This window comes from Neodiprion lecontei, chromosome 1 (assembly GCF_021901455.1).
Source record: "Neodiprion lecontei isolate iyNeoLeco1 chromosome 1, iyNeoLeco1.1, whole genome shotgun sequence".
Lineage (NCBI taxonomy): Eukaryota > Metazoa > Arthropoda > Insecta > Hymenoptera > Diprionidae > Neodiprion > Neodiprion lecontei.
The window spans coordinates 28,891,716-28,914,786 of record NC_060260.1 but is presented as its reverse complement, the minus strand read 5'-3'; the positions used below and the strand labels follow the sequence as shown (position 1 = coordinate 28,914,786).

The window sequence follows — 23,071 nt, the reverse complement described above, 5'->3', positions numbered from 1 at the left end:
AAAATGCATGGTTAAAAGCCTACATCTTTTACCATTCCAAAATTGCTGTATTGATTACGAACTAAAAAGAATAAAGTATTTTCTTGAAATCATAAGTCTGAAAATTATTGATCAAATTCGTTTATTTAAATGCGGAGTTAAAAATTAAAATATAAAATTCTCTCATGTTAGATCATAAATATAACGCTAGAGATGCAAGACGCCAATAGAAACATAAGGATGAACACAGAAGAATAAAATAGATTCCAATGACGTAAACCACCGATAGCTCGATGCTGAACAAAAACTCATCTCCAAGTTATGTTTACGAGATATAACCGGCAAACATATGTATAAATATGCTTTTCCTAATACTTCCACCGGTATCGTGCACCTTCACACTAAACTTGTATGTTATTCAAGTATGTTCTGCAAATGTGCATCGACTGCTCTCTACACCATTGCAGGAACATTACCACTAATGTGTTAATCTACGAAGGGAAAATGAATAAGTTATTTTCTGAACACAGAAAAAAATTATATTATGTGTCTAACAGCGTTTAAACACATATGATAGTCTGGATGGTATTGCACCTTCCTAGAATTATCTATGTGTAGCTGTGTTGGCAATACAGCCAATATTGGCCTCGAATATTCTGCTTACACAGAAATAATTTATAGATTAAGAAAAACAAACTACATATTTGTATTCCTTCGGGAAAGAAGAAATTTTTATTTTTTAGTCTATGTGAGATCAAGTCAACTTGTTTGTACTCTATAGGTTGAATTGAACAATACGGTAATATGAAAATAGGTAATTCATAATAAGTATAAATACTTGATTCACAGCTCTCATCTGTTATTAATATGGATTTACAAACGAGTACTTTGGGAAGAATCTGACAATATGTATCACGAATTACTTTCAATGCAATAGAGATGATCGGTATTTTGAGACTATGTATCTTGATTCTGTCAAAGTTCTGAACTCCTGCAATTCGTCTGATAAATTCCACTAATGAGTAAATTCACAATAACACATAATTCATCAGTATTTAACGTAGCTAAATTACATTGAGACAATTTTTTAAACAAATCGAGTGCAACAAATTATTATCATAGATCGAATTAATTATTAATGTTATAACTGAGTTCAGGTATTTTCTATTCGATGAGGTAACGTTTTCATGTTTCAGTAAAATTACAGAACAATTCTGCGAACCAAACCTCGATAATTTGTTGTAACATAGTTGTGAAGTAAGGCAAAACTTATCCCAAGTGGCATTCGTTCGCGTAAACAATTTCAGCAACATTTTGGCTTACTTCATCAGTGAGTAAAAAGTATATTAAACACTACATATACTAGATTTAATTATTAATCTATCGGTTGACACAATAAAAGAGACGTCATTATTTAAAAAAAAATGAAAAATTATGTAATCAAATATCAATTCGAAGCACACTGTTTCACGTATCATATTATGAAAAAGCAGCGCAATTGTGCATATTTCACTGCAGGTATATTTTATAAAATGGTCCATTCTACTAACAAAACGTGAAGGATTCATAGAAAAACCTGCGCAAAAATCAAGATTGGTATAAAAATATACGACGAGTTTATATAACTATGCTGTACAGTGTATAATAGAATTCTAAGAGATGTCTTCAAAAAGATACAATTGTAACTTAGCTTACTTTAACTTAAATTAATTGTATATGCTAATTGAATTTTTCTAAATACACACAATTGCGCAATTGCAGCTTGAATGAAAGAAATTTATAACTCGATGTCACGTAATTAATCGACGTGACGATTTTGTGCTACTTGTTTATTACATGTAAGGACTGAACTGGGGGAGCTGTAATTATGTAGCCGTCGTTCATGACTCGACTTGGCAAAAAATAAAATCTGTCAAGCCTGAATATTGCAAGAAAGTAACACCTAATTTTACTATAACACCCTTGCACAGACGATAATCAACTGTTAACAATAACACTTTAAAGCATGATCATTTCATATTTGCATTGCGCCACTGGAAACATATCACATGGCCATGAATGTTTATCCTAATCAGATACAATAAAATTCATTAAAATCGTCGTAATTGTGAGCAGTCTAATAAGAGCCTATGAAGAACAACATTTGTTTATGTGAAAATAGTTCCCGTACCGAATATAAACGATTCCTATCAAAATCGGATATAAGAATAGAATGGGTAAATTTTAAATTCGAGAACGTGACAAATATGGCTTCAAATATTTTTTAAACTTGAATCCAATACCTATTACTTTTTAATAATGTGAAAAACTATTAATCACGAAGTGAAATTTTGTAACATTTTTGACGTGATCTTTGAACTTCTAGCAACAAGTTTCCTAAAGGCTGTTACATATTATTACGACATTATGTAACTTATGAAGCAGTAACCTAAGTATTATAGATCACTTCGACGATTTGTGCCTTTATTTTTATAAATAAATAAATAATATCGCTCTTAGGAGCCACTAGTTGTTTATAACTCGGAAAGCGATATCCCTAGTTTGCTGTCAATAATGTGCCACAAGACATAAAGAGATACACTTTCCTCATTTAGTATCCAGAAACCAAAAGATCATGTATTGATGCCTAGTGACTTGACAGTCAATCTTTTGCTGAAGAACTCTAACGTAAAAAACTTTATATCTCAATTCCAACTACACAGATCTTCTAAAAGTAGAACTCGATGTAAAGTCTTATCTTAATTTGTAGTTTAACCGCGACATTTGCTTTCTCATAACTGGAAGGCTTTATGTATAGGATTAGTACATAATTTGTAGTTTATGATAGAATATGGAATGATGATGTTTATGGTCACCGGAATTAAAGTCGTGCTGCCAATTAAGAATTATTTTCCATCAATTTCATGTAGGAAGTACATAGTCATAATAGTTCTAAGAAAAAAACTAAAGTCGAAAACTTGCTATGAAACAAATCTTTTGTACGAAATATGATTGTATACTTCGTTAATGGGAATTTCGCAACACTTCGATTCGCATTTGTTTTCGACTCAAATGCTGAGGTATAGAACAATATCGAAACAAGAAAACTATACAAATACTTGTGCAATTATTAAATTTATAGCATATCCTTTGCTGTTATTTCTACCCTTGCGTGAAATGAAATTAAAAATTAGAATCAGAAATAAACGCACATAAGTCCGACATGTAGGTATTAATTAAAATGATTTTCTATAGTATAAAAATAATGAATGTAATAATGCAGTGTGGGCTTGTACCGGTAAGTAGGAGAACATGCATGCGTAACGGGTGTCAGGCAAGATGCGATGGTTGATCTGTGGATTGATTGATTGATTGGTAGTCAAGCAATTGGTGCATTGCAGTCTGGGGTTGAACAACCGTACGTGAAGAGTAAGCTCTGATTGACCCGCCATCAGTCATGTCTCAGTCACAAGTACGTCGACTCCCCTGGAATGCAAACCCAACGTCAGTCACGATTCAATTTTTTCCATGGTGTTCTTACATGTGTTGTTACTTTCTACCAATAACACCGAATACTTTGTACTTAAGATGGCATAATATTCTCTTTTCGAAATTTTATTTACAGTAAGTATGGGGATGACTTTATCGGAACATTACCATTTTATTCAAGAGTAATTCACACAAGTTATTTGAAATGCAGATGAGTCTGATAAACTGAATTGTGATTACAAGTATTATTATAATACTTATGGATGTTACACGAAATTATTCAATTGGTATTTACACAAAATAACTTTTTAAAGCTGAGGAAGAAAATGTATGAAGAGTAATTTTCAAACATGACATTCTCAAGGCATGATAATGAAGTAAACAAAGCTGTAATAACATGATAAAAATGCATGGAATATTATGACGGAAAAACAAAACCCAACACAAAGTATAAGCATTCAGAAGCAACAGAAATGTTCTTTTTGATTAATGATAAAATAAAAAGTAAGAGAACTCGAATAAGACCAGAACACTCATGCGGTATTATTTTAGTAGGTATCACTTACAAAAGCATGACCCTTTAAACAATTTTGTTTTCCAGTGAGCATGAAAATATTAGAGTAGAATACGAAGGATAGGCTATATTCTAAAAATCTTCCTCATTTCGATAGATAATTAGATTTATTTAGTCGGGTACGAAAAATAAATTTAAAATGAAAGATTGGTGTGGGAAGTTGTTAATTATTGTCTTATGAAGCAATTTTACTTTGAGTTCCGAAATTAGATGCAGATCATAAAAAATTTCAATTCAAATCATTATGTTACAGTAGCCAAAAATTTGTAGGTCGAAGCATCTAGTAATAATGTAAAATATACTTTTTAGGATCAGACGATTATATGTTTCTCTGCGGTTCTTCCGGTATTAGCTTTCAATGGAACTGCACCGCAAAGTTAACGAAACGATCATATTAACTCAATATTCAGTTGGATCATGCATTACTCTCAGTTGTAAAAATGCTTTAATCGCAGTACACTGGGCCATATTGATTTAATTGAACGTTTTTATGCTTAATATCATTAATTTGAGCTAATAATATTGGATCGTTATATGAAAAAAACATTTTAATAAATCCATTTTAGTTCGGACGAGGATATATATACGCTCCTAAGATCAGAAACAAAGAAATTGATTACTAATAGCATAAATTTAAGATTCAACGTTTTTTCCATTTGCATCTCGTAATAAATAATCATTTACTCTATTCCTAGGCACACTGAATAACATAGCCACACTGAAAAGATTGAATTAACAATCGCCACCAGATTTTCTCTGATAAAAACGCAACTCGGATTAAAAAGTTTCACCACTCACTAATATTGTACAATATTGCGTAATGTGACTTGCCAATAAATGACACATAATTTAGTCGCTTAGAAATTTTCGATTTTTTTCAAAACTTATCATTTGGTAAACACGATAATTATTATGAGGCATAGCAATTATGAGGCATAGCAGAAGTTGCAGCCTTGAATCATATGTCACAGTAAGAAATGGCAAATTGACAACAATTTGGAATAAGGCTGATTTGAGACCGCGTTCATGGAGTAAAATGGTTGTATTGAAATCTTGCAAAACACTGACGGTAAATACATGTTTGTGAAATCCCTAATCTTAGTAATTTCTTATGTTTCTAGGCAAATATTGATTTGTAGGTCTCAACTTTTACATACACAGTACAAAATGTAGGGAAAGAATCTGCTTGAACATTCTGGTGTAAACTGCATAGTAACATTTATTTCTCAATAACTAATGCATATCAATTCATAATTTTATAAGAACTGTTAAATTCTATCAACATTTAGGTACTTGAATAATAGAAATTGGATGAACAATGATTTTCATCTGTGAGTAATAACTATTTGAATTGACTAGGCAGTTCTTCATGCAATCGAGACACATATGTAATCTTTACTGTAACAAAGAGCGTGAAGATTGGTCTAGTCAAATTTGGATAAATAAATTTATCATTTTTTCAACAATTGGTATAGTTTCATCGCATACGCAATCATTTTTGTTCAAATAGGACCGCTCCATTGAAAAAAATTCATACCTGTGCCAAGAAAAGTACCAATTGATAAAATGACAGTAAATTACACAATGGTTATAAATGAACGAAATTCATAACACAAAACTAACTGAGAATCAATTCCCTTACACACGGAATTTCGAACTGAAGAACAAAAATTAAATCGAGTGTTAATGCACTTGCATGAATCTTTAGTAGATTTAGAAATAACAGAAGTGCAAATCGTACTCATTTAAATACATGATTTACAGGATAAATTTTAAGAGCATTAATTTTCAGTAATTTTCACATTATTTGATCAATCAATAGATTGGGGGTGACTGCCGGGTATCAAAACATTGATAATCATTAGTTTATCCTATTTAATGAAAACCTGTAATCCTAATTGGTAAATTGGTCAAGTTTTGACAGTTGTATTAAATTTGTACAAACTTATAAATCGTATAAAAGAATGATGTTAAAAGATCTCATAGTTCAATAGAGTCGTGATTAAACAGTGAATGACAAACATCACAAGATACACCATGACACAAACTATGTAATGAGTATAGAAAAATAAAAAAGCAAATCGCGCCAAGAAATTTTGCAACCAAAGGGGGTACGATGGTTAAGCTCGATATCGACCTGGTATTGCATGCTCTATACTCTATGTTACATTAAAAACTTTTAAAACTAATCACAGAGCTAGATATACACTGAATTTAACGTACATTAAAGTTTATTACTAACATTCATCGCCTGAATAATTGTTAGAAACCTGAGTGTCCCATTTTGTCCAAATTTATTCATTTTGAAAATACTGCAAACACACAGTAGGACCTTATAACATAGAAGAAAATTGATTTTCATCCAAAAAATTGTAACTATTTTTGTGTCAACATTTATAAATTACAGAAATTTGATATTTCAAGAAACTGAATTGTGACGGGACAAGCAGACTAGAATAAGCTGTCGAACAATACCAGTTTGATTGAGGCGTTTGACCAACACAATGTTTTACTGATATAATTTCAGCTGCAGCTGATCTGAAGATTGCTCATACGCAATATTTACTTCAAATTGAAATATATATGAGATACATATTTCAATAGATATCGATTCATGACGTGGATCAATTCTTTCATACTTATATGTGTTAGATAAATTTCTCATTAGTGTTATAGAATAAACTTATGTGTATGCTGAATTCCTAATCAATGGCAAAAAAAAAACTTTGGACACAATTTCTTTGCAATACTCAACTTGTAATAAATATACAAATTCAGTAAATATTTAGCTCTATGAATTAAGCAAATATTACATTGTAAATCCCTCTTACACTCAGAATTCAAGGTAAGTTGGCGTAAGTGAGATCAATGTTCGTACTAACCAATTCTGAGCCAAGAGGCGGAAACGAATAATGCTCTCACTACGATTATTATTGACTTACAATTATTTATTCCTTATGAAAATATACTATTTTCTTTTTAATGTACTTTTCATTCCACTCCATTTTATACAAAAATGTGCTTTTTGTTGTAATGCTGCTCACTTTTTAATCAAATTCTTGTATCGCAAATAAGTTTACCAAATCTCAATAATGATATACATGTAGTACGTAGTATTTGATAACGTAAAAACGAATGCATTCAACTCAAATACACAAATGTTATGAATTATGGATTTGTAAGAATCGATTGATTTCGATTTGAAAATGAATTCAATCGATGTTCAATGAGTTCAGAAAAGAAAATTACAAAACGTAAATCAATAAATAGTTGAAATGATAAATGTTTATTGAATATAATAATCAATATTGGTAATACTTGGTACTGCAGTTTACCACAAGATCTATTTGTTAAAGATATTTTTCCGTAATGGTGCAAATATTCAATTTGTCGATCACTATCAGAAGCATATTTTGTATTCTGAGATCCAATGATTGTACTGCTTTATTGTAATGCCATTGAATTGCAACTTGAGTAGGTATCGAATTCGGAGAGAATCATCAACTCCTTGCTACTGAAATTATTATTCTTAATAATCTGGTTTTTCTTTGGGAACCATGCAGCCTTTGTTAACGATTCAACAAATGGAACATGGTTTTGATTGCTATAATTCTGATTTTTAATGTAATGTATTTCAAGTATTAAGATATTCCAGCCTATTTTGAAGGTTTCTAATACTCTCCTAATTCAAAGCTTACTCTACTCTCACAAAAATACAGAGTATAAATTGCAGGCATTGGAGATTCAATCGATGGCGATTAGCTCATCTATTTCAACAAATCTCTTGTCATGTAGTGATAATGAATAATAATTCTATACACCAATTGAGAGTGTTTGAAAATTTTTTGTACAAAAACGTAGTGAAACTATCAATAAAAAATCTATTGTGGCATGCGATAAACACGCAAAAAGCGCGTCAGCTTGTTCTTTTTTCACAATATGCCTCCATGAGATAATAATGAACATAGTAGTTTACGTAATTTAGCCACAGAGCGACATGGATGTATAGCACCAGTAACTGGTACAACATAACTTTCAATCACTTTACAAATGCCTTTCATATGACAGACAAGTATGAATTCATGACAATCAGTTACTCGTGCTATTTACGTAAATGTATGGTATGATATTTATGCCTGTAAACAGTACTGTGGCCTGGAGACCAATGCAGAGGTGAGGATGCAGAGCTCACAAAAGATCTATCATTCCACCATCGGAGAGAAGACGATACCGTCCAACTTGCTGATCCAAATCCACTAGGAGCCAATAGACACAGAGATGTTGATCATTTATTGGGCATATTACCACAAGAAAGATTAAATCTAATGTTATCGCAACTGAAAAAGTGCTGGTTATTTCAAATTACACAGTGATCGTTACCAACCTATTTGATAAGTAATACATTTAAAACTTTACAAACAACTTATTCTGTAATTATCTCTGACGGCGATATTACAAGTTGCAACGGCATAGAGCATTGTCTCGAAAGCTCTGTATGTTTCTTGGGAGAATAATCAGCACTTTTTCACTCATATTCTTAAACAGAATTCCAGCTACGAAACACCAATAATTAATCAAAACCGACTTGTGATACAATGCACAAGCATGTAGCATGCGATACCATTGTGTGGTGAGAAGAGCGCTTTAAAGGGAAAAGTTTTGGATGCATTTACAGTGAGTGATCATTTTTTTTTTTTGCCTGCTTTACTCAAAACGGTGCGACTAAAGGGTGAAAATTACCTCCACAATTGACGAAGTTTTTTATTACGACTAATTTCTATAGTGTACAAAATAGATCAGGCACAAATGCCCCAAATTAAAAAAAAAAGTCATTAGTTATACAATACACTTCGTCGAATTATGAGAAATCATATTTTCAGTTGTACAAACTATATGTACGTGTACAAGCAGTGCTACTTTGTTGCAAATAATCTTTAAACTGACTGGAGAGTATGCATTGGTGAGTGACTCATGAAGTGAGTCCAATTTGACTATTTAAAGAAAAGAACGAATCTGTCGTGTCGTAGCAGTCTTTTCCTATCAGTCAGTCCAACTACTGCGGCTACAGTTCTGGATGATGTTACTTTTACACGATGTCTCTATATGTCTATATTGTTGGCCATCAAACGCACTGTAATTAATACTTTATGCTATACATAACAAATTGTACATAATAACTAGTTTTGTAATCGACATTATAATGCAGTCTGTAATTCAAATATTGAACGATGTTCTATTTTTAAAAGCTGTCATCAGAAACACTGATGCATTTTGAATCCGACTGACTAAAATTTTACGTTAAATCCCAGATAAAATAGTAAAATCGTGATGCTAATATAATAACTTCGTCATTCTATGCAATAAAAATAGATGTAATGGCTAACCAAGAAGGAGCCACGTAACTAGAAAATGTTAGAAAAAAAAAGTGTCATTATATAATTATAATATATAATCTTATCATCAAAATATCATATACAGAAGTATAATAGTAGCATAGCAATATGTTTAAACATCACTACTGTGCTACACTACACTACACAACAACAACAACAACAACAACAACAACAACAATCATAATCATAATAATCATAACCATGTTCATCAATATAATAATATCACATTATAATCATTATACAATATAATCGCTATTGTACTTAGATTCTGTATGATTGTGTCAATATGGCAATCTCGAAATTTATGAATGTATAAATTATCAGCATGCAATGATACAAAAAAGCAAATGAAATTAATACAGTGGAGCGTCGATTTTCATTTATAGGGCTTTTTTATTACAAAGAATTAATAGTTTAGTGGGAAAACAGTGAATTTAATCACATAGAAGTATATATGTTGGAAAAAAAAGAACTATTTACACGATATTGTCTCAAGCCATGAAGAGAAAATTAATATCCATTATATCAAACAGAAGTATCAGGTACCACGTTTAGTTTCATAAACAAAACCAATCGTGTTTTAAGATTCTGCTTCATTTCAATTCAAGACAAATGTGGAATCCATCACAATTGGAGTAATTGAGAGAAAGGATTTTGCAAAAATATCCTCCGAACCATTCGAATTCGCATGTTAATAATGAGATTGCTTCATCTCATGTAGAAAATTAATATAATCAAAGCTCATAAAGTTCATTCCACGTAACCAAAAAGTAAATCAAAGAATAAAAGGAATTTGAATATCAAGAGCCTACAAACTTTATTCTATACAAATTCTGATCAAGTCAATTGTTTTCAATACATCAATAGTTATCCACTAGTGTCTACATACATACAAAATTCATATTTGAGCTACGGCGATACTAGCTTCACGGATACGATCGTAACAATTATCATAAATACATCTGAGCTTTGTAGCTCTACTAGCGTATCACACAGTTTTCACCCACCAGAAATAATTAATCACAATGGCATATCCTTTCATTCCTTTAATTACAAGAAAAATTTTGAAATGTATATAAAAAAAAAAAAGCTTCGTCATTCGTCACTGATACAACTCAAATGCCAACAGCATTTATATATGCAAATAATAATTGTCATCGATGATGCTAGGATGTATGTTGCTCTAAAATGTATTAATTAATAGATGAACAGTCGGCTCGAATAACACCGTAATGTAAAACTTAAAAAAAATGGGGTATTGCATAATCCATACATTTAGAATGAGCGCATGCCATGGTATATGTATTTTTTATATTCCTAATATAGCATGCCATTGAGTGGTATGCATCTCAACGCTTTAAAACTTATCTTTGAATAACGTTACGACTTCTCTCAGCTATATAATCATGACAACATGCAAAAGTTTAGTTGTGTCACAATACAATATGTAAGGGAAAAAACGTTTAACGATGTTGTCAAATATAGGACAACAGCAGAAATTCTGCAAAATTATTCCCTACTTAACCACAATATGACAATATTTAAACTCTTTTGCTGCTCTCTTTGCGCGATTTTCTTTGAGTCATATGTGAATAATTCAAGATATTTGCCTTGTAACGTTATTCGTACCGACGGTTCAAATGATGCAAATTCATAATAAGTATCCCACTTATGAAGACTATTTTTCCTTCAAACTGTTCTGGAAGGACTTCCATGGTTGCAGAGTAAATTAAATATTTTAACTACAATTTAATGTAAATAGTAATCGGATGTGACTTTAGTACGAGAGATATACCAAGATCGGTAAATATGAGTAGCTTGGGACGTTTGTCTGTGCTGTTGTACAATTTCAATGTTCTGCTAAATGGGATATCAAGAATTTTGGAGGCATTTGAGAGATCACATTCGGATTTTAAATACAAATTAAAAAAATATTACAGCTGAAGAAAAAAGTTGCAAAGCATTATATTCCTTTTTGACACTAACATTTACTTTAATGATCCATTCCCATTTCTATCCTGAAACTAGGTCACACGAGGGCTCATCTTTCATTTACACTCAATTAATAATGTATTACCATCATATCAATAATTACGTGTATAACTAAGCTAAAAATATATAACTTTTCAATACATTCATTACAAAAAAATGTAGAAGATAGAAAGACAATTGGTGTTATGTCTGTACAATGTGTTTTTTTTTTTTTTTTTGTTAATTTGATGTTTGTGAGGTCGCTTTATTACGTTTATAAAAAACAGTTCATCTGTGGGTTTTATGGTTTGCTTTCAATAAATCGAAAATTCAACTCATTGGCCGCCATGAAAGTTGAGCATATCGACGAAAATATTATAACCCACGTGAGAATGGGCCTGCTGAGTTAGCCTATCTCGCGAGATATGAGAACATTGCCACGAATCTATCACATTCTTTTTTTTTTGAATGATACAATAACTATTTATTTCAACAAAAAGAATATGGAAAATCTATTCCATCGCGTGGTTAAAGTGACAGATGATGTGCTGCAAATTTTTTATGAGTGATGTTATTAAAACTATACTTAATAGATATTATTAATTATTTCAATATATTTATCAGTGAATCCCAATATTCTGGTTGTCTCAGCTATTGAAACCTGGTGAAAGATTTCGATTTTATGACCGCTTTAATAAAATCGAAAAGTGCACCGTAACAAATTGAGCATGATTTAACTTGACTTGAAATCATTATTGTTAAAACTTTTACGCCTGTTCAGATTATTTCTCTCACTGTATATAATAACACAAATGCTGTACAATGACTTTTTATGAAATAATTAATTACACAATTTAGAATATTTCATGTTGTAATCCTATTCTCCAATTTGTAAACATAAAGAACATTTAGGGTTGCTGGGATTTTTTAATCTCAAAACATATATCAGTTTGTTGAGAAGACATCATATTTTAAACACAGAACATTCATCACAAGACTGATCCTATATTGTGAAGTGAATACTAGATAATTGACCTCAAAAAAGTGACCCAAAAGTGACTGTTCAGAATTAATTATTGCATATTAATTGAACGACAAGTGCTACCACAGTGTTATTCATCTCATCAGAAATAGCCCTATTTTCAATCATGTTGCTGCATAAGGGTTTTCCATGTTTTTCACGTTTTTTTCCGCATTACAAAAATGTATCACTGTACACGATTTTTAGTAAATGAATGACACGTGATCAATAACTCTAATTTATGAATTTATTGTCCTTTCAGACGAAACATTTCCAATTGATCCAATTTATTTCCCAAAATCAATCTGAAGCTGATTTTCTCGCTAAAAATACTCCAAAATTTAACAAACAAAATCTAGTCTAGTGGCTCCGTTAAAAATCGCTACCAACAATGAGAAAAGTTACTAACAGTGAGACAAGTGACTGACTACCAGTCCTGATTATTATCAAGTCAAAGCACCTTATGAAACAGAAATAAACCATTTTAGGAAAACATTGAATCAAGGATGAAACAGACCATAGTACTGTTCTACAATTTTTTCTGAGAAAGCGAAGCTCACAAACTATACATATATAACAATATGGTCTGATAATACCATACTCTTCGTGATAAAAATTGAATTTTATAAAAATTACTGGGAGGTGATATACAACTATTTTGGTACGTGGGTATGCAACAAATCAAATCTATTCCTGGTATTGCTATAACGTATTTTTACTTGACACTTCGAATAAAAATTTGCTATTGTAGCCATATTCTGTGTTGAAATCTATTCTCTGTGAATTTCAATCTCAGATGAAATAAGGATCCAAAAGACTCTACATTTACTAATGAATTAATATACCACAGACAGTATACAGTGATAAATTTTTATAATAGTTTACGATCTATTCAAAAACACAATTCTAACAAAATCCAATGCAAGTAAATGAACGTACTGGTTTTAATACGCTGAAATGAGCCCAATAGGTACCAATTACAACCCGCAATATTCGCAATTCCTAGTTCATTCATCAATTTCCAAAAGTAACCAGAAGCTTAAATCTAATTCCATTATAGACCGCATGCAATCCAATGTTTGTTATACACGTATATACTACATTCAAGACCGTTATTATGTAAGTTATTACGCATTCTTTTACACATCTCCTAATAATTGCATACATTTTATTCACTGTTAAAACATTTAATTTTTGTGAAGTTACATCACGTGTAAGTGAAATCGAATCTCTGAATCCTATCAATTAATCGACAGCTATTGCAAGTACTCTAGATATTTTAATCTCTGGAAATAAAGTGGGACGTCTATAATTGATAAAATATTATGCAAGTATATTTGTACCTAGATGAATAGAAGGACAAAATAATCAAATGTAGTTCTCATATAAAGTGTGCTATTCACAAATCACTTTGGTGGAAACGTAGAATTGCAGATATAATCAGATTTTCCTGAAAATATTACGCAAATAAATCTGGGATTTTGTGTAGGGCTGAGAAGTTATTTTTAACCAGTCAATTTATTTGGATAATCTTTGTTCGTAGCTCATAGAGGGTATATTGAGAAAAAATCAAGAAGCATTTTTCGAAAGGAAGCATAACATATGTTGTGTTTAACCTTTTTCAACTAAGAATCAAGTATCTGGGAAGCTATATAAATGCAAAATGAATTAATAGCAACCAGCAGCACTTCGTTAATATTTTTTACTACTAATGAAAACAATGCGAGAAATTTACATGGTAGAATATTTGCTCTAATTTCAAGCAGTAACGGAAGACAAATATTGACCGGAATCTTCAAGACTTCTATGACAACATGACACCATATGTCTTGTTGTCAAATAAGTAATCCAGTGATACGAAACAGTGCAGATGGATTTTGATATGATTCATCATGGGTTCATTTTTTGAACACCTATATTTAAAATAAAACTTTCGTTAATTACATTTAACGATTGAATTTATTTCAAGTCCATATAAGAGGACGTCTGCACACGACATTGTGGTGCCTATGATTCAACTAATAGAGAAATTGTGAAAATTAGAAATTATTTTTAACTAATAAATAGATTTTTACCGTCTAAGAGCTTGTGGTTTTTCACCAATAACCAATCATGACTAAAAGCCAATAATAAAACTATGAAACCCCAGTATGAATTGTAATAGAAATCGAAACCTGCCGGGTATAGCTAGCTAGTCCCAAAAGTATCTATAACTATCAGTTTCCAGCCATGTTTGAAGTAGATTATCGAAAGTCATCTAAAACTGGTTAATTGTGGCATGCTGCTGATGGTTTGTAAAATGATAAGACCTTAAGGTCAGTGCACGCGATACCGCAATAGATTAGAAAATACCATTGTTTTGAAAGAAACTTAACACATTCAGAAGTAATTCTTCACGTTTTTGTAAGCATTCATTAATAACCACGTTCAAACAGTACCAAAAACAAACAGATGAACTACATATCAAGTGTAGCCGAACGCACGAATGTAGACGAACGTTTCACACTATTAGTACTTTCTCTATGACTACTCCTACCCTTTTCCCCACGTGACAGTAAGCTTTTTGCAGTTTCCCTGAGACTAGCCCTGTGGTGGGTATTGGCGTGTGTCTGGCTAGAGCTGTGTGTGAGTGGATGATGACTGACCACCAGAGATGCAGAGGACTCACCCGACTCCCAGCCCTCTTCATCGCCTGTTGTATCACACTCGCTGCTTGAACCATCACTAGACTCGCTCGGTGTCTCTGAATGATCAATCCCTCCTCTTATTGGTACACCGTCTGATTTATTAACTGTTTCTGATACCGATGGCTGAATACTACTAGCAACTTGATGCATGAAAAGGCTTACCTGAAAAGAAACGACATACATATTAAACGTGATTCTAGATACAGACAAAAATATAAAGTCATCTTCAAAGTTAATTATAAATTGAATGTAGAAGCGAAGTCACAGGCTGCAAATTACACATATGCTCTATAATGAAATCTGTTGGGGGAGTTGGTATGTCTAAATTTTTACATAACTCACTCTTTAGACGCATAATCGCCAGGTTACGATCACAATTTATCAGATGTCAGCTCTCTCATCTCAAACTACATTGAATATACGACTATAATTATAAAAATCACAGATTCAAATTATTAATCTACAAAGTAATTTTGAAACATTACTAACATTCTTCTCACGTGATAATATTTCTCGAGTTGGAGTTGAAGTAAATTTTTAAGTTATGAGAGATCCAAAATATCTGTTATTGAAAAGAATAATAAGGGAATGAAAAATTCAAACGTAAAATATCACTGATCATTTGGATAACCGATTGTGTACACCATATATGTCCTCAATTAACCACTTTTCTCGATACCTGAGACTTTGATAATTCTTGTTTCAAAGCTTCACATTTGTAAGATTAGGTAATATTTGAAAAAATTAACCTTAGACCGCCAGTGATTTTGATGTATATTCAAATAATCCACATTTAGATTATTTGATTATAGTTTGGCCAGTATACTAGCCAAGCAGCGGTCTACAGGTCAAGAACATGCAAACATATTTAACCATGTGTGGATAATAAAATGTGAATTTCTTATTTCAATCTACCAACTCACTTTGAAATCCGCACTATACAGCTTGTGATGCTTATCTTTATGAGCATCATCCAATCCTGCCTTGTCTATGTTCAAGACTAGGGACGGCGGCATAGGGCCAAGGCTAGTCAACGAGCCCGTTCGTGGCTTGGTATGAGCTGTAACCATTGGTAATTCCATGGCTGTTCCATCACAACTCAAAGCTCGTGTGGATCTCTTCTCTACTGGTATATCTCCGTTGTCGTAGTGTGTAGCCACATGTTCACGCACAAAAAATGTGTTGAACCAAAAATGAAACATCTTCTCCTAAGTGAAATTAAAGATTTGTTAGAATTTCAACTAAAAGTATCAACTAAGCACCCTGGTGGTCCTTATTTAGGGTGTTGAGTATTTTTTTCTGGCGCACCCTCCAAATCAACTTTAAATAATTCAAAAACAATTCTCGAATTTCAAAACGATACACCTGTATTTCAAATGGGGAAATCCACCCTTTTATAAGCAGGATAGTATTATAGTTAGGATAAAAATCCCATCAATATGCAATATAAGTATAAGATTTAAACAATTTGAATGAATTTTTATTATAGATTGGTCAATACACAAACGTGAAAAAATCGATCATGCTACCTATATTTTGTTTGATAGACATTATTTATTTATTTTAACAAAAAATTGTAATTCATTATAATAGATGATAAAACTTACCTTTCGTTTCATTTTTGGCTTGTGGAAGAAGTCTATTCGAATATCCCCACAGAGCGAGACTGGTTTGACTGGCATGCGTAGAGAAGGCATGCCTTTTCTAACTTCGTAGTCATCCGAAATGAATAACTTCTCATTAGATGCAGATATCTCGAAAAAAAGATCTAGAATTTTACAAAATATTATCATTTTAACCATCTCAAAAAATTCCTACCTTGATCAATAAATTAGTGAGGCATGGAAGTATTAGTTGCATATTTGAACTTTGAAGAAAATTGTTTTTTATTGAATATTTCCTAAGTATTTGATAGATGTTATGGTATTCGATCAAGCAGATTATGTACAGTGTAATACCACTCTGATCTTTAGGTGGCAATTATGAAACAAGTATAAGTGTCAGCTTCTGCATAAATTACTTTCTTTCTTTAAAAATTATAATACTCACATCCCTGGCCGCCATTAAATGTTGGAACAGGATCCAGTCTAATTTGCTGTAGAGTCAGATGAACGGGTTCGTAGAGGAGCTCTTCCTGAATTAGGGAAGCATAGTAACCCACGTACCTCCTTTGCGATGGTATCGTTACTCCTTTTCTGTCGTTGACAACAATTCAAGAATTAATGGGAAATATGATCCCAGATGGTTAAAGCTGGACGGTTTTTTTATCGAGTTATAATTGAAATTAAATTGACTAAAATGTGATTGACTTACTGTAAGTTACTATTTACCCAATACATTAACAAAGTGGTTATATAAAGAAAATTCTGTCTCGAGTCAATACCTATCATGTGTCCTCTTGATTCCATAATAATTAAGGGCATCTGTAGCTGTACTGAACTGCTTGCTATGTAAAAGATAACAGCATACCATGACACCCGTACGACCTTTTCCTGCTTTACAGTGAACCACTGCTACATTTTCTCTATGCTGGGATAACCAAGTGTGAACATCTTCGCAGAATGGCCTGATTTGTGATAGCATTGGTGGATTATGGTCATCAAATGCATAAGTAGCCACTCTTAATTTAAACTTCTTACCATCATATGACCTTTCCGAGCAACTGCAAACATAGAACAGAGAAATTAATTGAGATTAAATGCCAATAGCAAAGTATAATAAAGTAAAATATATTTGACAAATCAGAGTATTAGTAAATATGATTTAAAAAAACTTACAGGTTGTAAATTTTATAGTGATCTTTGTGCTTGGATTCAAGGAATTTAACAACATCATCAATATGGTTTCGGTAAACTCCTTCCAGCTTCTCAGCAGGGAAACCCATAGCGATCAAGTTACCTTTTATATCTTCATTAGTACACAATAACCAGTTAAGGATTGTCATGGTTGATTTTTACTTATTAATATGATCTATACTCACTACAAATTAATATGACTACAATAAACTCTGACCATAACTTTCTCGGTCAATGGAAGTATTTAATTCGTAAGAAGAATGAAATTGCTATTCATTATTAAATAAAATGAAAAATTGTAATGTTAACCTATCATGTTCATATAATCTATACAAATATCAAAGTACACCAATTCTTATTAACAATATAAATCGAATTTTGCAATTTAATTTTTACAAACATAATTCAATCACTAGCAATAATTCACCATTAAGTTGATTAAAAGATTTGCTACCCACTTATTTTGATGAGAAATGGAACTTCTTAACAATTTCCGAAATTGATAAATAAATTAACGCGATTGAAAGATAGGTATGAGTACCAGTGTAAACGTTATGTAAAAATTTTATGTCACAGTCTTGATAACAAAGCTCACTAGTACTATACAAACCACAGATGGAATAGTAACTTGCTGACCACTGCGGTGACGTTTTTTATTAATAAAATAATATGTAGCAGTACTATAGTTGTAAGGATACCACAACATGGTATTGCTCCTTGTTCTAGACATGATCAATAAAAAAGAATGGATCATTGGAATTATTCCCAGCATTTTATGGTCTGGGTGAACCCTCAATTTGGAATATCAGCAATATTACCAAGAAGTTCATTGTTCTTAATTTCAACCACATGATTTGAAAGGAAGAGCATTCATTTTATCGTTGATTAATTATTTCAAGACCACAAGTTTGCTGAAGGATACATGTGAGATCAAGATTGAAGCCATCTTCGGTAAAGCGTTTCCTACGCTTGCTGACTAGCCCTTTGATAGGGTTGGTCATCTTCATATTGCTGATGGTATTTGCCATGCTCAATTGGTTGTGTCTTAGCTCACCCTCCCTACCGCCCTCTGTGTCAGCCTCTTTTCCTCCTTCTCCTTCTCCTCTTTCCCCACCGCCACCTCCACCTTCTTCTCCACCTTCTTCTCCCCCTCCTCCTCCTCGTCCTCTTGCTCCACCACTATCCCCAACACCCTTAACCTGTGCAAACTATTCAAAGTAACATTCAAACTTAGATGGAATTATTTCTTCGCATTATGTCACAAAAAATTCCACAATTCCTTCTTGTTAATGCAGCTTGTGGGTAAATTCATTAATGATGACAAATTAATATGAGGAAAAGTAAATCCAACTTCTATCTCACCACTAGATCGGATACCCCAAGACTTTTAATTAACACTGGTTTTCCCTTGTCTCCATATCAAGTTGCATTTTGTTTTCTGCAATATGCAAATCTAACTCTTTGCCTTAATTCTGATCAATTTTTTATACTGATATATTTTTAAATAGTCAAGGTATCTGATGATATTGGCGCAGGGAAATTTAGACATGTACATTTTTGAAATAATTAACCATGGAGGATGTATGTGTGGAAAATTTGCTTACAATAAACGCTTTAATTACTAGTGAGCTATATTCTCATTTTCAAATGAATATATTTTTCAAATGAATCTTAATTATTATGTAGAATATCATATTTTAAAAAGATCAGATTTTAATTCTTATTTCCCATTTTACAATGATCCATATTCTCTCTTGATTGAAAAGAGTCATGTGATATCACAGAGAAATCTTACACTTGATTGCCTCAGATAACAAAGAAAAATGATTACTAGAGAAAATCAACCATCTCCAAGCGTATGTGATCTTGAAATAAAAGAATAATTAGGAGGAGCGGAATGCTTAAGATAAAAGCCATTGAGAAATATTGTAAGAAAATTGAGGCTGTTTAAAAAAAAGTTGTAATGAAAATTGTTGATTCTAATCCGAAACTTGACAATGTTTAAATAATCAGTCCAATATCGATGGGTGAATTGAAATAAAAAGAGATGATGAACATTATACCTGTGGCTTCCGAGCTGTGACGACACAGGAGCCCAGTTCTGGTCCTCTTTGCTCCTCCAGACAAACATGGAGGGGTGTTACCGATGCAGAGATATGCTCAGATATTTTATTATTGATTCGGCTGCTAGTGGGTCTCCTGCAGGAAAAGCATATACCCATCAATTCGCAGAGCATAGGACCTTCGCGCCCTCCGTTTAATGGGGGCGTGCGATGATTCCTCTGTGTATTATTATGGGCTCAATCATAACGAGAAGACACCATCGGCACGATACGCAAGTTACAGAAGCACAGATTTACACAACTCTTTTAAAGATCTTGAAGCACGCCGCATGATAACCGACGAACAGTAAAACTGGCTTGTGCAGACTTTTGAACTGAATGTAGACATACGAGTGTATTTGGTCGAAGAAATATAAATGGGACAATGACGAAAAAAATGTATAAAAATTAAAACATTGTCACCTTTCACACACACATACACAATTGGCAAATGAAAATTCACAGATTATTAACCCAACACCAACAACAATCGACGAAACACATCGAGGCGGAAAAATAGGCTTCGTAATAATAAAGAGGCAAGGTTTTCCGACACCATCACCTTGGAAAAAACAATCACACCTACACAAATGACAGCACAGAAGAAACGAACTTTCGATGAATTGGTACCGAAAGGTTTGTCGAATGTACAGCGTATAACGCGAGACACGGAGATTTTCATTCCAGCACTCGGATTCACGGTGTCGTTTTCACGGTGACGCCAGAAGGCAGAAGGGAGTTGAAATATTTCTGTTCGAGAACTAGGTAGGCGGCTGAGAATATTCAGAGCATCATCCACGCTAGTATCACCCTATTTAAGAGAAAACGTTTACAACCAGGATGACAGCAACGCTCGTTGTACTAAAGCCCTTGGTTCTCATGTACGTATCTATGTACCTCACTCACTAGCCATTCTCAACATCTCACTGCGTCAAGTCACTCACCAACAATGCATCGGATGCACCGCGTTGATACGTCGAGTTCGGGGGAAAATAATGGTTAACTTTTTCACGACCGTTGGAGCTTTGGTTAGACGCAAGCGTTTACTCTCCAAGTCATCCTCGTGCTAGAGCTGAGAGAACACCGCGATGTGGAAAAAAAAAAGAAATGTATAGGAAAAAAAATTCGCGTTCAATTAGCTAACGGAAGTCGTCTTTGTAGCGTCCATCTCAGGCACATTCTCGTCAGACCCGACCAATCCGACCGACCTGAAACTCGATCACACACTTAATACATTTCGCACTAACCACCGTTACTCGATACCCATTCACGTCGACACGATCATATTGGTTCGACCCGCTTCTGACATGCGTTTTTTTCTCGACGGTAGTACGCGGGTCGTCAGAGTGCCACGAGCCCTGCAGCATTACAAGGGAGGGCACGGGCTTTGTCCTGTTGCAAGTTTCATTTCCGGAAACTCTCACCGTTGATCGCGGCGCTCGAGATCATCGAGATGGAGATGTGCGCGGAATGCACGCCATCTTCCCAACTGCGCACAAAGCTATATGGAATCGCGAGGTTCTCTCGATATATATTCGGATTATTCGTCGATTTAATCAACTTAAATATCACGGAGACATTTTTTCAAATCCAAAGACTCGACCGTCCTTATTGCTCTACGATTTAATTTTCTAAGTACAAAAGGAATCGCACGGTCCGTTTATTTCCCATATCAATCCAGCAGGCAAACAGTAGAACCTTGTTTTAATCAAGCTTGGCGTAATAGCTAACTACTTGTCTCAAGACACGGATCCACGTGCTTTTTATGCGCCTTAAATTACTCACCAAACGATCTTTTACGATAATTCTAACTATCTACGAATGAAATAGATTAAAAACAAATTTTTATTCATCTACCTACTGTTTTTGCCCGTAAAATAACATAATCGTCACGAATGTCCTTGACCTAGCTGTCAGGTCGGTACTATTTTCAGCCGCGGCACTTTTATAAATTAATCCGCAACGCGGATTTTCTATTCGCTTTGAAGTTGTTACTAGGTCGTTACACGGTTGCCTACATTCGAAACTCTACTTCGTATTCGCTATTCATTCATTGATGCACCAATAATTCAATTCATATGACAATATATCAGGAATTTCTCGTCAATTTCCTAAAACTCATCGCATAATTACACTATGTATACCAATTAGCGTTCGAATCGCGAGTTTTGTTCCACCCTAACTTCAGACGTAAATTTTATGTATTGCCTGTAGAATTAGATACCTACAGGTAATTCTTGTATGCGATATTTCTTCTCAACAATCAACATTATCTAATATGAAACCTTGTAAAACTAGAGTACTAATGAGCAAACGTTATTCCAAAATTACAGCACAAATCAAAAGTGTATGGAACATGACAATTGAGGTTCAGCACTTAATTGCTAAATATGTCTTACAATCAGTTCTGCAATATCACGGCTGTAGTAATAAATATTTAATCAGAAACAAGCGATTATAAAGAAGCAGATAGAGATAAAACATACTTATCTGTCCGTTTATCAATATCCTCTTGCCATACAGTTATCTTTAGACAGGCCTTTAATTGTCTGACATTTGTTGCACCAATAACTAACTTATCATGAGATACAATTCGCTAGCAATGAAATTCGTTTTGTAGCCCAATGTTTTCAGTTCTCAAAATACACGCACATATACCATACTGAGTGTACTATGCTCACGTATGCACATAATGTACATACTAGTGCTTGATATATCAGGTGAATCAGCTCGACGAGCCTGTAAAATCAGTTGCAATTGCATTTTGGCAGGTAATGTCAGGACAGTTTAGGGGCTGACTCAATGTTGATTAGCTGGGAGTTTTTTGAGAACTTATCACTTCTGTCGACTAATTAAACTTGTGCTGAATTAATTTTTCTCAAGTATGACCGAAATAATGGTTGTACAGCAGGAGTTCGTAGAAATGAACAATCTAAATCTCAAGTAAACAAGATTAACTGTATAAAAATATTCGACTGCAATAAAAAAAGAAATTTGTTCGAGAGGTGCTTGTAAGCCGAAGGTAAAAAAAAATTTAATTTGTTCACTCTCAGGTTCAAAGTACTTCAAATAATGAGAGAA

General features: G+C 33.2%; 1 protein-coding gene across 12 annotated transcripts; it reads right to left on the bottom strand.

The window, feature by feature from the left end:
• Nucleotides 1–104: 104 nt before the first annotated feature.
• LOC107220402 (phosphatidylinositol 3,4,5-trisphosphate 3-phosphatase and dual-specificity protein phosphatase PTEN) lies at nucleotides 105–22,581 on the bottom strand. Of its 12 annotated transcripts, none has more exons than XM_046746500.1 (9): nucleotides 19,952–21,408; nucleotides 18,811–19,096; nucleotides 17,871–18,000; nucleotides 17,477–17,755; nucleotides 17,143–17,288; nucleotides 16,701–16,861; nucleotides 16,017–16,301; nucleotides 14,943–15,255; nucleotides 105–8,277 (listed from the first exon to the last, which is right to left on the bottom strand). In XM_046746500.1, exons 1-9 carry the CDS (start codon nucleotides 20,123–20,125, stop codon nucleotides 8,210–8,212), a joined length of 1,842 nt encoding a protein of 613 aa, XP_046602456.1. In that variant the 5' UTR covers nucleotides 20,126–21,408; the 3' UTR covers nucleotides 105–8,209. The 12 variants fall into 12 exon arrangements, with proteins under 12 accessions (XP_046602456.1, XP_046602458.1, XP_046602459.1 ...); XM_046746502.1 differs by having other exon boundaries at nucleotides 105–3,444; XM_046746503.1 differs by having other exon boundaries at nucleotides 15,075–15,255; nucleotides 19,952–21,407.
• Between the last annotated feature and the right edge of the window lie 490 nt (nucleotides 22,582–23,071).

Coding starts and splice junctions, on each gene's coding strand:
- LOC107220402 (XM_046746496.1), bottom strand. CDS start 20,125: ATGCTCTGCGAATTGATGGGTATATGCTTTTCCTGCAGGAGACCCACT. Junction 18,001..18,810: donor CTTCAATCTTGATCTCACAT/GTATCCTTCAGC, acceptor GTACTAATGAAG/ATATAAAAGGTAACTTGATC. Junction 17,756..17,870: donor CACTATAAAATTTACAACCT/GTAAGTTTTTTT, acceptor CTATGTTTGCAG/TTGCTCGGAAAGGTCATATG.